This window comes from Nannospalax galili, unplaced genomic scaffold (assembly GCF_000622305.1).
Source record: "Nannospalax galili isolate Female #2095 unplaced genomic scaffold, S.galili_v1.0 scaffold801, whole genome shotgun sequence".
Taxonomy (NCBI): domain Eukaryota; kingdom Metazoa; phylum Chordata; class Mammalia; order Rodentia; family Spalacidae; genus Nannospalax; species Nannospalax galili.
The window spans coordinates 1,289,983-1,304,306 of NW_008345222.1; the positions used below are offsets into that span (position 1 = coordinate 1,289,983).

The 14,324-nt window shown below is 49.4% G+C and overlaps 1 protein-coding gene across 1 annotated transcript in view; it reads left to right on the forward strand.

Annotated features, from left to right (window-relative positions):
• Positions 1 to 14,324, forward strand: part of LOC103740702 (tyrosine-protein phosphatase non-receptor type substrate 1) — a 40,349-nt gene that overhangs the window by 957 nt on the left and 25,068 nt on the right. The window contains exon 2 of the mRNA XM_008841382.3: positions 89 to 176. Within this exon, the coding sequence (XP_008839604.1) occupies positions 98 to 176 (79 nt within the window). The 5' untranslated portion in view covers positions 89 to 97. The remainder of the gene's footprint in view (positions 1 to 88; positions 177 to 14,324) is intronic.

A 14,324-nucleotide genomic window follows, 5' to 3' on the forward strand; every position in this document is an offset into this window, starting at 1 on the left:
CCGGGGGCCGCGGAGGGGGAGGGGCTCGGCCGCTTCCCCTGCCACCCGCCGAGCGCGCTCACCGCCGCTCTCCCTCCTTGCTCCGCAGCTGCGGCCCATGGAGCCCGCCGGCCCGGTCCCCGGCCGCCTCGGGCCGTCGCTCTACCTCCTGCTCGCCGCGTCCTGCTCCTTGGCAGGTAAGCACCCCTAGTCCCCACCGCCGGCCTCCCGGAACTGCGGGCTCAGGCCCCACCCCGCCACGCAGCTCATGTCGAGAGATGCCTTGTAACCCGGCTTACAGATGCAGAACCGAGGCCCAGAGAGGGTCAGCCACCAGTCCAAGGTCACATAGCCGAGGCTGGAAGCCAGGATAGAACTCTTGCTGAGAGCGTCTGTCCTGTGCACTGTGACAGTGTAGCCCTGCGCTGGGCAGGAGGGCATAGAGATGAGTTGGTTCACCCTGCCCCCTGCGCAGTCTGAACGGGGAGGCAAGCTGGCAGTACCTTCCAGCAGCAGGGCACCAGTCCCCCAGAAGCTAGCTCCCTGACTAGATTTGAGTTTTCCACAGGTTTGACTCGGAGGCTCGGAGTCGGGGCAGAGGTCCTCCTGAGCTGCCAGGAATGGAACAGGCTGTTGGGATGAGAGAAGAGTGAGCTTTCCCTCTAGTACTGGGCTCGAGCACTGTTAGCGTGTGGGAGTGTGGGGAGAGATGCAGGGAGGCTAGGAGTAGCCTCCGCATCCACAGACCCTTTCCTGGAAGGTGTTGGAAACGCGGTGGATTGACCTATGGCGGCACAGCCTCCCTCTTGGACTATCTGCCTCAGGGCTCCATCATCAGCATCTCTCCTGCCTTCCTTAGGCAGGCTTCCAGAAGAACCCTGCAGTTAGGTGTTCTGCTGTTCTGTTACCTGTGGCTTGAAGCTTGTGAAGCTTGTCTTTTTGTTGGCCTACATCAAACACCTGACTGTCTCCAGCAGGAGGGCTCAGAAGGCTAGTGCGTGTGTGTTCACCAAGGAGTGAGGTCACCATTCAGGAGTCCTGAGGCTTAAAGGCGTTTTGCAAAAACCCTGGGTCTTCTGGTGGATTCAAAGGCCAGATTCACAGCGTTACAGGAGCTGGGGAGGGAGAGAAGAATGAGGGACCTTGTTTGGTGGCTTCTTGTGATGGACAGAGGGGTCCCTGCACCACCTTCCTTTTGCAGAGAGGTAAAGATGAGCTCAGCCTCCCTCCTCCCCAACATTTGCCTGAAGCCTGGCATTTGATATCAGTGCAGAAGAGGGGAGAGAGAACCAGCCCCGTGGGTGGAAGGAGAAGTAGGGGGTGGCCAGAAGCTATACTACATACAGTTTCCTCTGAACCCCAGAAATCCACAAGGTACCCCCGCCCCATTCCCAGTTCTTTTTCAGTTATTGTTGGGTCCTTGTAGGGTTCATAAGTGGCTGTCAGGTTTGATCTGTCCCCTCCTGCCCTGCTGCCATCCTCCAGGGTTTGGAAACCCACAGACATCTCTTCAAAGTATTCAATTTCTGTGAACCACAAAGCTGGGTCCAAGTTAATGTTTGTTCTAGACCTTTCTCTGACCAGGCAAATTAGTGGTGATGATGATTAACAAGTGTTCAGACCAGCAGTCTGTCCCTCCTGGACACTAGCCTGAATGCCAGCACCTTTCTTATGAGCATCTCCCCTCCCCATCTCTGCCTATAAAATGGTAAAGATTGGGGCATAAAACTTCCGTTCCAATCAATTCAGCATCAGTAGCCTGAAAAAGTGGGAGCAATGTAGGGGCCCAGATTAACTCTGAAGTAAGTAAATCTTGGGAGGTGAGAATAACATTCTTGGTGAGGGTTGTAGGGAAGGGATGGGGTATGGCCACTGGCTCCAGCCTCCCAGCATCCTGCACTCAGTCCTGTATGGTCCTGGTCACTCCCTGGGGCCCAGCATCAGATTTACCTAGCTTTGTTATGGGAGAGGATTTCAGCCCCTGCTGGCCCCCTCCTTCCTGGTTCAGGGCCTGGGATTTATGACAGAAGAGAGGCAGGAAAGAAGAACAGGGAAGTAGAAAGCAGTTGTCTGATTTTCGAAGAAAACGGATTTGTTTGAGGAAGAAACCCAAATGTCAGCTTAGAAAGATAGCTTTGGATTGAATGACTGCTGGTGTCTCAGGCAGAACTGTCATCCTGGGAGGTGTCACATGATTGCTGGGCTTCACATGATCACTGCTTGGGTGAAGGGAGCTATTGCCTGGGGGAGGCAAGGGAAGAAGTATCTGTAGATTGCGTTTGGTACAAATGCTGCCAAAGGAAAATTCTAGCACAACTCCAGCGAAGTCACCAGCATGGGTTCTTGGAGTCCCTGTCGGGCCTGACCCTGCTGTCCTGGGAGAGACGGGCACACTGAGACAGCCAGACTTGGGGGCCACAGGGCCTCATGAGGGTCAACTTACAAGATTCTTGTTTGGCCCCGCCTGGGCTAGGGACCTCAGATGGATTCCTTTGTTCTAGTTGGAGGCCAAGACTGGTTGAAGGTCCAGCTTTGGGGGCAGTCGGCGCCTCCAGTGAGCCTATGACCTGTGGTAGTGTGTAGCATGCTTTGTGGCACCTCTGTACTTTCCTAAGTAGTAAAGCTGCTCTCACTTCCTCTTTCATAGGAAAAGAGAGTAGGATGGGGGTGAGACTAACTGCTAGGTGGCAAGCACAGAGGCTTTGAGAAGGCCTTTGAAGGCCCAAGTGCTCTTGATACTTTGTGGCCATTATTTATCCCTTTCCCAATCTCATGGGGACACGCCGATTCATTCCTTTGCTTGTAGACACTCAGCATATAAGAAGTCCTGATATGAACTGTGTGGTGAGAGAGGGAGAAGGACCCATGTTTATTAAATAACTAACAGAGTTCCAGGCCGGCTACTTTATCTGCACAATCTCATTGACCAGAGACATGTCATTTGACTCTTACCCCAATTTACAGATGAGGGAAATTGAGTCCAAAGTTGGGGAAGTAGCATGTCAGGAGTAAGTGGTAAGGGAGCCATGATTGAGAATACAGCTTCTGAGGGAACATAAATGACTGGGGAGTACGGAGTCCACAATGTCAGGGTCGGCAGAGCTGCCCAAGACTTAGATGGAGAGTTACGGAGGGGTTCTGCTGGGTAGAAGCTTTGACTGAGTTTCCCTGAAGCCTGCTGAGTGCGGAACTGGCAACCCCTTGACTTCACAGAGGACAACACGCGGGGAGTAATGTGGCTCCAGCAAGAGCCCCGTCCGGGCTGGCAATCTCTGGAGCCCCCCAGTGCTTGAGTGTTCCTCCCTGCATCTTCCCTGTGCCCTTTGGGACAGATGGAGAGGGGGTGGGCGAGAGGAAGGGAGTCTAAAAGTGCTGACTGGATCCCACACGTACTAGCTCACTGCTTCAGTGCCTCCGTGCGACAGGTTATTTCTTATTTGTCGTCACCAGCTGATAGAAGAACCTGCTTCTCTTTTTAAATATGCTCAGACTTCTAGCCTATGAACAGAGCTCTGATCATGTCACTCCCCAGCTCCAAACTGTTGAGCTCTTAGACCAAATTTTCTTGAAAAGCAAAACAGAACAAAAAGTAACAGCAGGGCCTAGGTGTTCCCGGCCTGGCCTCGTTTCTGGCAACATGTTTTCCAACAGGCCAGCCTGTGAACATGCTGTGGCCCAAACCCTGACTGGCCACCCAGTGCATACTTAGAGGATCAGGGGTGTCCCGTGTGGGGGTCCACCAAGATTTTCCAGTGTTGTTCCACCACGTGAACGAGAGGTATTTGATTTGTAGAACATTTGTTAACATGTAAACCCAGTTGACTCTTGTACAAACCCATGCCCCCATAATTCTCTACTTTTGCTCCCGCTGTTCATCAGGAATGCCCTCCCCGTACTCCTTTGTCTTTCTGTGTTCTGATCCTACTCATTCTTCCTGGTTCATAGTACATGCTTCCTCCTCTGAGGGACTGCCTCAGCTGACCCTCTCCTGTTTTATCTTCCAGCCTCTGAGGCTGCTTAGTGCTTCCTTCTTCTGTGACCCAGTGCATTGCATGTTCAACTCTCAGACCTTCTGCAGGCCTTGGTGACTGTTCAGCCTCTCCATGTAGACACAGCATAGTGTAGAGCTGAGACAGAGCCAAAACCCTCCTGTGCATCAGGCCCGGCCTTGCCACCCATTCAGACAATTTACAGAATTCCTCTGGTTCTCAGTTTTCTCATCTGTAAAATAGGGATGCTGTTTAACATGTCTGTTTCAAGGAGTAAGTCAAATAATACAAGCTCAATGATGTTTGACGCATGCCTGATACATAGTGAGCCCTCAGTATGTGTTAGCCATTCTGCGGTTATTGTTTTATCCTGTTTTGGCTTGCTCATCTATAAAATTGGAATGGACTTTCATAAAGCAGTCTAGCACAGCTCCTACACATAGTGGACATTCAAAAAACAAGGGCCATGAGTGAATGACAGCATGCCTCAGTGCTGTTTTCTCCTGAAGCTTCCTTCGGTTGGGGGGGGGGGGTGGATGAATAAGGTTGTAAGGAGACTAGCTCTGTGCTTTGCCTGTTAGCACCACTGAGCTGCTGACCTAGCCAGCCTCTAGGTGGTGTCTCCCTCTGGACTCACATATTTAGAATTGTGGCTTCCCAGCCCTAGAAAGCTAGAGGGGCCTAGGAGCTGCTCACTGTGCGGTGGGAGAGAAAGGGATTGGTTGAGCTCACTGCAGATCTCCAGATCCAAGACCAGGCCAAGCAGGAGAGACCTCCTACAGTCCAGACCAAGGCTTTTAAAACTGGGCTAGACATTTCCGCTGTAAAAGCCAGAATTACGACACGGTCCTGAATTTTGTGAGAAAATGATAGTAATTATGATAATCCAAGCTGGTTCTTGGGCTCTGTGCTGGTGGATCTGATCTTCATGAGTCTTGAAGCTATCCTATAGTGTGCACCATCGATGATCATCTGACCCGCTTGACCAGTGAGGTGATGGGGTGCGGGCAGCCTGCTCTCCTGGGGCTCCTCTTAATAGCTCTGTGGATCAGTGTATCCTCCAGGAGGTGGGGACAACAGGTGTTCCTAAAATGTGCTTCCATGTCCATGCTGGAGAGGGAAGTGTCTGTTGTGGCAGCTGACGGCATCTTCCTACTCACTCTGGGGTTCCTGGCAGGATGGATATTCCTTGCCCAGTGTTTGCCAAACTTACGGTCCAGGAAGATGAGGAACAGCAGAGGCAGAGTGGGGAATACACGGCATGGTCTTTTGTGCCGGCAGGATCTCCTAGCATATCTGTTTGGGGGTGTAGGGTGTTAGGAGCTGCAGATCAGTATAGCAGCTGAGGACATTAGGTGCTGGGATCAGAGGACATTAGAAACTTGAGTGGGCGGCCACTGGGAGAGGGATGGCTAGAGTGGGAGGTGGCCATGCCAGAGCTGTCTCCACTGTCCTGTTCTCCAAGCCCATCATCTGTGTCCTCTAGAAATGGAAGCCCAAGGTGGCAGAGAATGCTCAGCGTACGTGTGCTTGGCACAGACTGAGCCCTGAACACGTGTTCTCTCTCCCATATTCTTCCATTTTGGAAACTTCTAACATATGCAAAATGAAAGGAATGATGTAATGGCCCCAGCCTCTGTACTGAGTAGCTTTCTGCCATTCTTGTTTCTTCTGGCCTCACTGAGTCGCATGAACAGGCATAGGGAGTATCACACAATGAATCCTGGCTACAGCTGCTCCCTGTGAGTGCATCTTTTCTTATGGACTGTTGTCTGATCCTCACAGCAAGCCAAAAACAGAATCCCTCTTCCCCATTTTATAGCTGAAGAGACTGAGGCTCCCCAAAGACACGATGGGTCCCTCCCAAGCCAGTTAGCCAGAGAGAACTAAAGCCAGAACCCAAAACATGGTCTAGTCTTGATCACTTTGCTGTCCTTATTAGGGTTATTTTAATTATAAATATGTGTACAATATTTTTGAGCATGTAGTCGTTGCCAGTAGATTGGACAGCTGTGTACTCCGGGTGCCTGGAGAAGGAACTGAACAAAGTAGGCAACCCTGCTTCTCTGAGATGGCACTCCAGTGAGGAAGACAAACCCACATAGACAGATGACGTGGTTGTCTCCTGTTTCCACCTGTACTGGCTTGTTCCATTGTGCCAGCTTTGTCCCTCCCACTAGGACACTGGCTATGTGAGGGTAGGAACAGCAACTGCTGTCCCTCCCAGGACCATATCCTGGGGCCCTGACCCACAGTGGGAGTCATTCGTGGAACAGAGGAACAACATGGAGGTGAAAATTCCCTTTTGAAAGGAGGCTGGGCCGGGCGTGGTGGCGCACGCCTTTAATCCCAGCACTTGGTCGGCAGAGTCAGGCGGATCTTTGTGAGTTCGAGGCCGGCCTGGTCTACATGGTGAGTTCCAGGACAGCTGCAGGAGGCTGGGGGGCTGGAGAAATGGCTCAGTGGTTAAGAGCACTGACTGCTCTTGTAGAGGACCCAGGTTTGATTCCCAGCATCCACATGGCTGCTACGAACCGTCCTTAACTCCAGCTCCAGGGGATTCCAAAGCTCTCTTCTGACCTCCATGGCATTGCATGACACGGGTGCACTCACATACATGCAGGCAATACAGTCATACATACAAAAAAGTAATAAATGAAATATTTTTTTTTAAAAGGAGGCTAGAAGGCATGAAGTTGCATAGGCAAAGACTTTTCCCAACTGCCACAAAGTCCCACCTCCATGGCTCATGCCAGGACTGTCCAACACATCTCTTCTGTCATACTAAAATCTCATCAATATGTTCATGCCTGCCAGGAAGGCAACTGAGCAGCATCAGATACATGTTTAAGTTCTGGTGCAGGGACTCTCCCACTTCAGCCTTGGTGATGGTGGCCTCTCAGGTGCTGCCGAGAGTGTGGGGGAATTGCACACTCTGGGCCAGACATGAGTGGGGAGGGCCCCATTCCTTTCTGCCTTCCCCCAAGCACTGAGGAAGACAGTCAGGTAGAGAGTGATGAGGATGGACAGACAGGGTGAGACCCCTCAGCCACCCTGTGGCCTTGACCAAGTGTTTGTACTCCCTGTGCCCTTGGTACTCTGGATCAGGTGGTGACAGAGCTGTCCTGCTGGGTCCACTCAGAGGCTCCACACAGGAGGCCCGCCTTGCTCTGCCCGGCAGTGGCACTCATTAGGCATCTTTCTGGTCCTGTTGTATCCTGTCCTCATGGAGTGCTTTGGGGTCCAAAGGGCAGTTGGAGTCCCTGCTACATCAGGTTTCTCCTTTGTGAGTGGAAGGCTTAGATGAGTGCCCTCTGAGGGCCTCCAGTTCTGACACCCCAGCCAACTCCTTTTCTGGAGGGGAGGCTGTGCAGCAGGCACACTTTGTGCACTCGTTCCCACATTAGAACTTGGTGTACGCACTTCTTAGCTCATGCTGGGTCACATCTTCATTCCTTCTCTGTCCCTTGGTTTCCCCATCTGCAATATGGAACCATTATCACTGTTTCTTCCCACAGAGACTATAAAGGGTTAAAAGAACTAAACTGAGTTGCAGAAAGCTCTGTGAAAGGAATCAGTGAATAGCATCAGCTTAGCTGAGGAAAAATCCCATCTGGAGACTGTCTTCTGCTGGCAACAGAGTGCTCAGGAACGTTGGTAAATGTCATTTAATAGTTGCTTTTAGGAAGGCCTTTACCCTGGCTGGGAAAATGCATGCATATCCTTGGCAGCACAAGAATGCAGACTCTTGAGCTTGGGAGAAGCACCAGATTAGGGTGGTGTCAGCGCCCATGCATGAGTCCTGCCTCATGAGCTCCATGACCACATGTGGAGGAAGAACCAGTGGCAGCGGCTCTGGCCTTGCCTGGGCCATTCCATTACGCTGGGAGGGCAACCCCAGCAGTAAAGGACTTGTCTCAGAGCAAGTCAGAACTGGAGGTTCAGAGGAGGCCACTGCATCCCTGGCCTCCCTGGGCCTCCCTCTCCACCCTCACTTCCTTGTTCTGCAGATCAGGGAGGTAGGGAGAAGGTTCTTAGGTTGCTGAGGCACCAAACCAAATGGATGTGGCAGTAGTGGCCTCCTCAGTCTCTCCCAGATATTTCTGGTCCCCAGAAGCCCATCACAGTTCAAAGGACACTCATAGTACTTGTGTGTTTTGTGTTTACAGTTCTTTCTCTGGCACTGTGAAAACAGGGTCGGGCCACAAGCATTGCTTTGTCACCTCTAGGTTCAGACCCAGCCACTGCCCATCAGACCATTAGCCCTTTGTGCTGACAGTACACAGCCTCCACTAGTCCCATTTGGGGTAGTTTGATGCATGTTATGGCAGAGAGAGCCTGTATCTCTTCCACTGAAGGACCTGGTCATCTGTTGTCTCCTTCACCTTTAAATATTTGGGTACATGGGAATAGCTTCTGTGCTAAATGTAACACGGCATAGAGGAGTATTGTTTCATCTAGGCGGCTAGGTATAACACTTAAACTCCTTAATCACACTGGCTCATTCCATTATTGGTATAAATCTCGTATCACCATCATTCCCATTTTGCAGAGGAGAAGCTAGAGGTCCACAGTAGCTAGGATACCATACCTGGAGACTCATGGGTAGGAGGGTGAGGATTCAAACTGAAACATAACCTTCACCAGATGCCCGGCACTGCTCTAAGTCTGAGGAACAAAGCTGAATCCCTGCTCTCAGTATTCTTCTAAGTAAGTCTAGGGTAGAGAATTAGAGACTGAGAACATTATGTAAATATGCAGTTTGTTAAATGGTAGGTGATAGGTTAAAAAGAAAACAAACATAAGAGGGCATGGAGGAGTACTGTGTCATCCAGGTGGCCAGGGAAAGCCCCAGACAGGCCTGACGGAGGGAGCAGCCAGAGGCTGTTGATATCTAGGGGATGAGAGCTCTGGACAGATGGGATGGCAAACGCAAAAGCCCTGTGTGAGCAGAGATTCTGGCATGGTTACAAAAGAGCAAGGTTGTGGGGCCCTGAGGGCTGCTATGAGGGTCTCAGTGCAATGGGGGCCTCAGCAGAGAAGAAAGGAAAGATTCAGACTTAAAGGCTTCCCTGGCTACGGAGGGAGCATGGCTTGTAGAGAGGTGAGAGGCAGGAAGGCCATTGGGATAAGGGTCCAGAGCGGCAGTGGTGTCGCAGTGGAGGGTGTAAGAAAAAGGCATAGTCCAGCCATAGCTTAGAAGTTGAGCCGGCAGGATTCAGATGGAGCATGGTATCCAGGGGAGAAGAGTTAGGAACCACATAGTTCTCTACTTAGCTCTCTCATCGCACTGCTCATGTACTTCTAAGTAGGAGCAGAGCTGGATCCCTGGTCCCAGGTGTGGGAAGCTGCTTTGTGAAGTCATTCCTATGGGGACAAGACATGCAGGCCTCTGACCTCAAGCCTGAGCTTAGCAGTATTTGGGCACCGTAGAAGCGTACCACCACTCAGAGAGGGCAACAGGGTTGCGGCACAGAGCACAGTCCTCAGAGTTTCCCAATGTGGAGGCAAATCAGAGGCTCTTCCTGTTGACCAGGTCTTATAGCCCTTATTGTGTTGCTTCAGGGTGGGTGGTGGTGCTACAGTATCTGGACATCTCTGCTTAGTGAATCTGTCCAATAGTGCCAACAGAAAGCTCAGTGATGACCTGCCCTTCAAGTATGTATCGAAAACCATCCTTCAGGATGTTAGGTTAGCTCAGCCCCATCCCAGTTTGCTAAGAGGCACATCTTTGGAACTCTGCCCTGGTTCCAGATTGCAGTTCCCTTGCCCACCTCTGCATCTTTGCCCATATGGCTCCTTGCAGAATGCCTACCTTCACCTGACCTCTGTCAGCATCCAAGACATGGCTCAACGGCTACCATCTCTAGGAAGTCTTCCTGGGTCCCAACCCCTTCTCAAGACCCCATTCCCAAGCTTCCTGTCACAGCACTTACAGCCAGTCATTGTGTCGAGGATGATTTTCAAGAATAGGCCTAGTTTCCTCACTGTATGTCCTGTAGCATCTAGGACAGGGCCTGGTAGCAAAGGGGGCTTTGGGTGGAAGAAGGACTAGATGAATCATTTAGAAGAAACTGCTGCTTAGCCACAGCTATAAGATCTCTGTGCTCCGAACTTGAGAACCCTGGAGTTCACATAGCCATTCAATTAGGGCAACCCCCTTTGGAAGCCAATACCAGGGACCTTCGGTCTCCATGCCCAAAGGCCAGCACAGTAAGCAGGTGTTCTCAAGGACAGGAGTTGGTGATAGCAGATCCTGCCCCTCCCTCCTCTGACCACATTCTGTGAGTTAAGAATATCATTCCACAGTCTCATCTGAGCCAGACATGTTCCCAAATGGCGATACCCACAAGCATGAGTACACAGTGTATCCGTAAACAGTGGCCCCCGTGCACCTCCCTGCTTACATCCTTATCTGTGCACTCTTGCACACATCTGTGTACATATCACACATACATATCTCTTGCAGTCATCCTCCCCATGCACACATGGGTCCCCACACTCATTCACACCCTCAGATAGTCCTTTTATTAGGCCATCCACAGTCCAGACAGCTCCACCTGTAGCTTACACCCTCATGCCCTATTCACTAGTCTACCATTTGAACATAGTCAGTGATGTTCTCCAGTATGTCTCTACATACATACATCATCTCTTCACTTATGTCTCACATTCCTCCTTTGCCCATCCAGTTGTACCCGTGGATGTTTGAGCTCTACACACTTATGTATATACCCACTCATATCTGCTCTCATACATGTATGTTCTCTTCCATGCACACTCAGCACACTTAAGTTCACGTGTCCTTTTCTGTGCGTGTGGTGTGTGTGTCCGTGTGTGTGTGTCCGTGTGTCTGTGTCTGTGTGTGTGTCTGTGTACCCTCAAGCATGCTAGGTGAAGCCCTCCACCATACTTCTGTGCGTGTGGTGTGTGTGTCCGTGTGTGTGTGTCCGTGTGTGTGTGTCTGTGTACCCTCAAGCATGCTAGGTGAAGCCCTCCACCATACCCCTATCCCCTCATGTGCCTGTGTGAACACACCCTACGTGCATTTGCACATAGCCATTATATCACAGCCAGAATGTACTGGAGACAACACTGATGAAGTACATGCTGCTTACTTTTACATTGCAGTATAGCTGAGAACAACAGAAAAGGAAGAAAGATTTATCTTAGCTCATGGTTTCAGAGAATTCAGTCCATGGTCACTTGGCCATGTACACTTAGGCAAGACACCATGGTAGTGGGGAGTGTAGCTGAGGAGCTCCTTCATAGTAGACAGGAAACGAGGGAGTGCTGGCTCCTGATTAGTTCTCTCCTTTTCCTGCCTTATTCCATTGGGGTCCCTAGCCCACAGGACAGTGCCACCCACATGCAGGATAAGTCTCGCTCCTCAGTTAATCCTATCTGGAAATGTCCTCTTAGACACACCCAGTTGTAAGGATAGCCTTACAACTCTCTTAGGTGATTCTAAATCCAGGCAAGTTGAAAAGTTAAGCATTGCAAGGTACTAGTCTGGGTGATAAACAGCAACCCCTGAGGATTGTAAATACTGATGGCGTGGGGGGGTGTGTCCTGCTGCTTGCTGAGGGGCAGGGGTGTTAAGGCTTCTTGTGATGCTGAGCCACAGACTGTGCCAGAGCTCCAGCTGTAGCTGTGCCCCCTCCCAGGGATGAGGCTTCAGGAGGGCTCAAACCCAGAGGTCACCTGGCCCTGCCTCCCTCCCACAAACTTCACTCCTAAGTTAAGTTGATCTGGTTTTTCCATTAGAAAAGCATACTTTCCTACTTGTTTTTTACTTCTTATGAAATAATTTTCATTTTTCTTCATCTTAGAAGCCACATATAGACATTTTTTTAAAGTGAAGTATGTTCCAAGCTCACTAGTCAGCTTTCAGCCCCACCTACTGCATCTCTTGGTGACATTTGACACAGTAGTCAAATGTGACATATTGGCCAGTGGAAGATAGAATTCGAAGTCATGGGTTAGTGGGGTTACCAGGAGGGGCAGAAGGTGGCTGGGGTGTACTCTGAATGTAGTCATTTACACGTTTCTTCAAAATCTGTCCTCACAACTCGTATGCCAACTCCATGAGGCCAGAGACATAGCCATCCACTGCCGTTGGCACACAGGGGGATCCAGTGATTCATCACTGACTTCCACAGTAACAAACATACAGGGTAGATACGTCTCCCTAGAAAGCGTACTCACATCTTCTTCATTATTTGTATTTTTTCCGTTTTCTTCATTATTTGTATTTTTTCAGAAGCATTAGATGTTAACTATGAAAAGAAATACTTTAATTGCTTACTGTAAAGTGATGTGAGACTGTGGCTCTTCTACCCAACCTCTCATTCCCAGGTAGAGCACTACAACATGGTGGTGTCCATTTTAGGATTCCAGGCCTCTTTCCCTAGACATGTGACTGATCAATCTATCAGCAAATGTTTACTGAGCATCTGTTCTGTCCCAAGCACAGTTATCAGGAGCTGGGGCCATAGCAATGAGCAAAATGGAAGAGAGGTTCGTTCAAACAGCAAACATACATGTAGCATGCATATTGCATGTGCAAATCTATTTAAACATAATGAGATACTATATGTATTCTTTTGGGGTTGAGGGGTAGTATTGGGCCTCATACATGCTGGGCAAGTATTGTGTCACAGAACTATACCCTCACATAACTATATATATTCTTTAATGTTCATCCAACTTAGAAAAATCTGAAAGATATCCAAAGTAGAATTTAAAAAAGAAAGAGCATGCGGGCTGGAGAGATTGCTCAGCAGTTAAGAGTGAATACCACTGTTGTAGAGAACCCAAGTTCAGTACCCAACACCCATGTTGGATGGCTCACAACCATCTGTAACTGTAGCTCCAGGGGATCCAATGCCTCTGGCCTCCATAGGCACCAGCACTCACTCTCATACACACACAATTAAAAATATTCTTAAAAAAGGAGCAGCTCCGTCAGTTTTAGATCCATGGTCCAAAGCCAGTTGCATTTCCTAACTTTGGGTAGCATCTTGCAGTCATTCATGTATAGTACAAGTTTATAGAGCCACTGTCACCCTTTGACTTTTGTTTCACACAAATAATGCAGATAAGGAGTACATACACCGTGCAAATCCACCACTCAGAAGTAATCACTGGTAGTCCTTAATAGCCTTTTGTTCCCTTAAAACTCAAGGTTTGAGGTCAAAGTGAATGTCGCTGAGTAACCTACTCTGGCTGTCAGCATATTTCTTTTGTGATTCTGTACCATCTTTCATGGCTGTGAACTTGACTATCAAATGGATTCACAGTGGAATTAACCAGTTTCCTTTCCTTGGAAGTTAGAGATCCTCAAACTCTTTCTCATTGCTCCAGGAATGCTTAAGTGAACTGCACATGTTCCTAAGTGCTTTCACATGCCCTTAGTTATCTGAAGGTATGATTTTATGTTGTTTTTATCACTTATTTTAAGTACTGTAGGTCAAAGCGTTGACTGCAGTTTGATAGTATTATATGGGTTTTTTAAATATTTATTATAATTATGTATGTGTGCATGTGGGTGCAGGGGTCCTCAGCGTCCAGGAGAGCATGTTGGATTATCCTGGAGCTGAAGTCACAGGCAATTATGAGCCATCATGTGGATGCTGGGAACTGAACCCAAGTCCTCTGCAAGATTGTCATTTTGGCTTTAGACTTTTTGTTTCCTTTAAATGCTTTGCAACAGGTTTTATTTGCATAGTCACCATATTATTGTAGATTACACCATGAGAAGCATCCATGTCACCATGGTTTATTATGACTGCCTGTGAGTCACCTGTAGGATAAGCCATCATTCACTTCCCAGCCCTGTCAATTTGGAAGGTTTTTATGGAGGAGACCCACCTGTATCTGAAATTGAGTCCCTGTGGAAATGCCCAGCACAGGCTGGTGAGAAGCTGTCACATGGCTGGTCCACCCTGCTAAACTGCTTTCCCCTCCTGCCAGCAGCATGTGGCAACACCTACATAGGCACTGTCTCCTTCAAGCCTTTGAGTGGTTGTATGCTCTGCCAGGAGGCCAAGGAGGGCAGGAAATGGTTTCACTGGCAGTGCCAGCGTGGTGACCCCAGGCTCAGACCACAGGACTGATTTTTAACAAGCCTAGTTCCCAGAACAGAACCTGCAGAGCAAAAGAAAAGACAGTGAGCAAGCGAAAAGGGGAAAAAAGCTCTCTGTTGGAAAGAGCACATACACCCAGATTAAAATAATGTTTGGCACTTACATCGCACTTTTAAAATTCTTCAAACGCTTTATAAACACTAGCTAATTAATTAAGCTGCCTAAATCTGGCTGCAGTTGGTAAAGAACTTCAGAGGAGCAGAAGAAA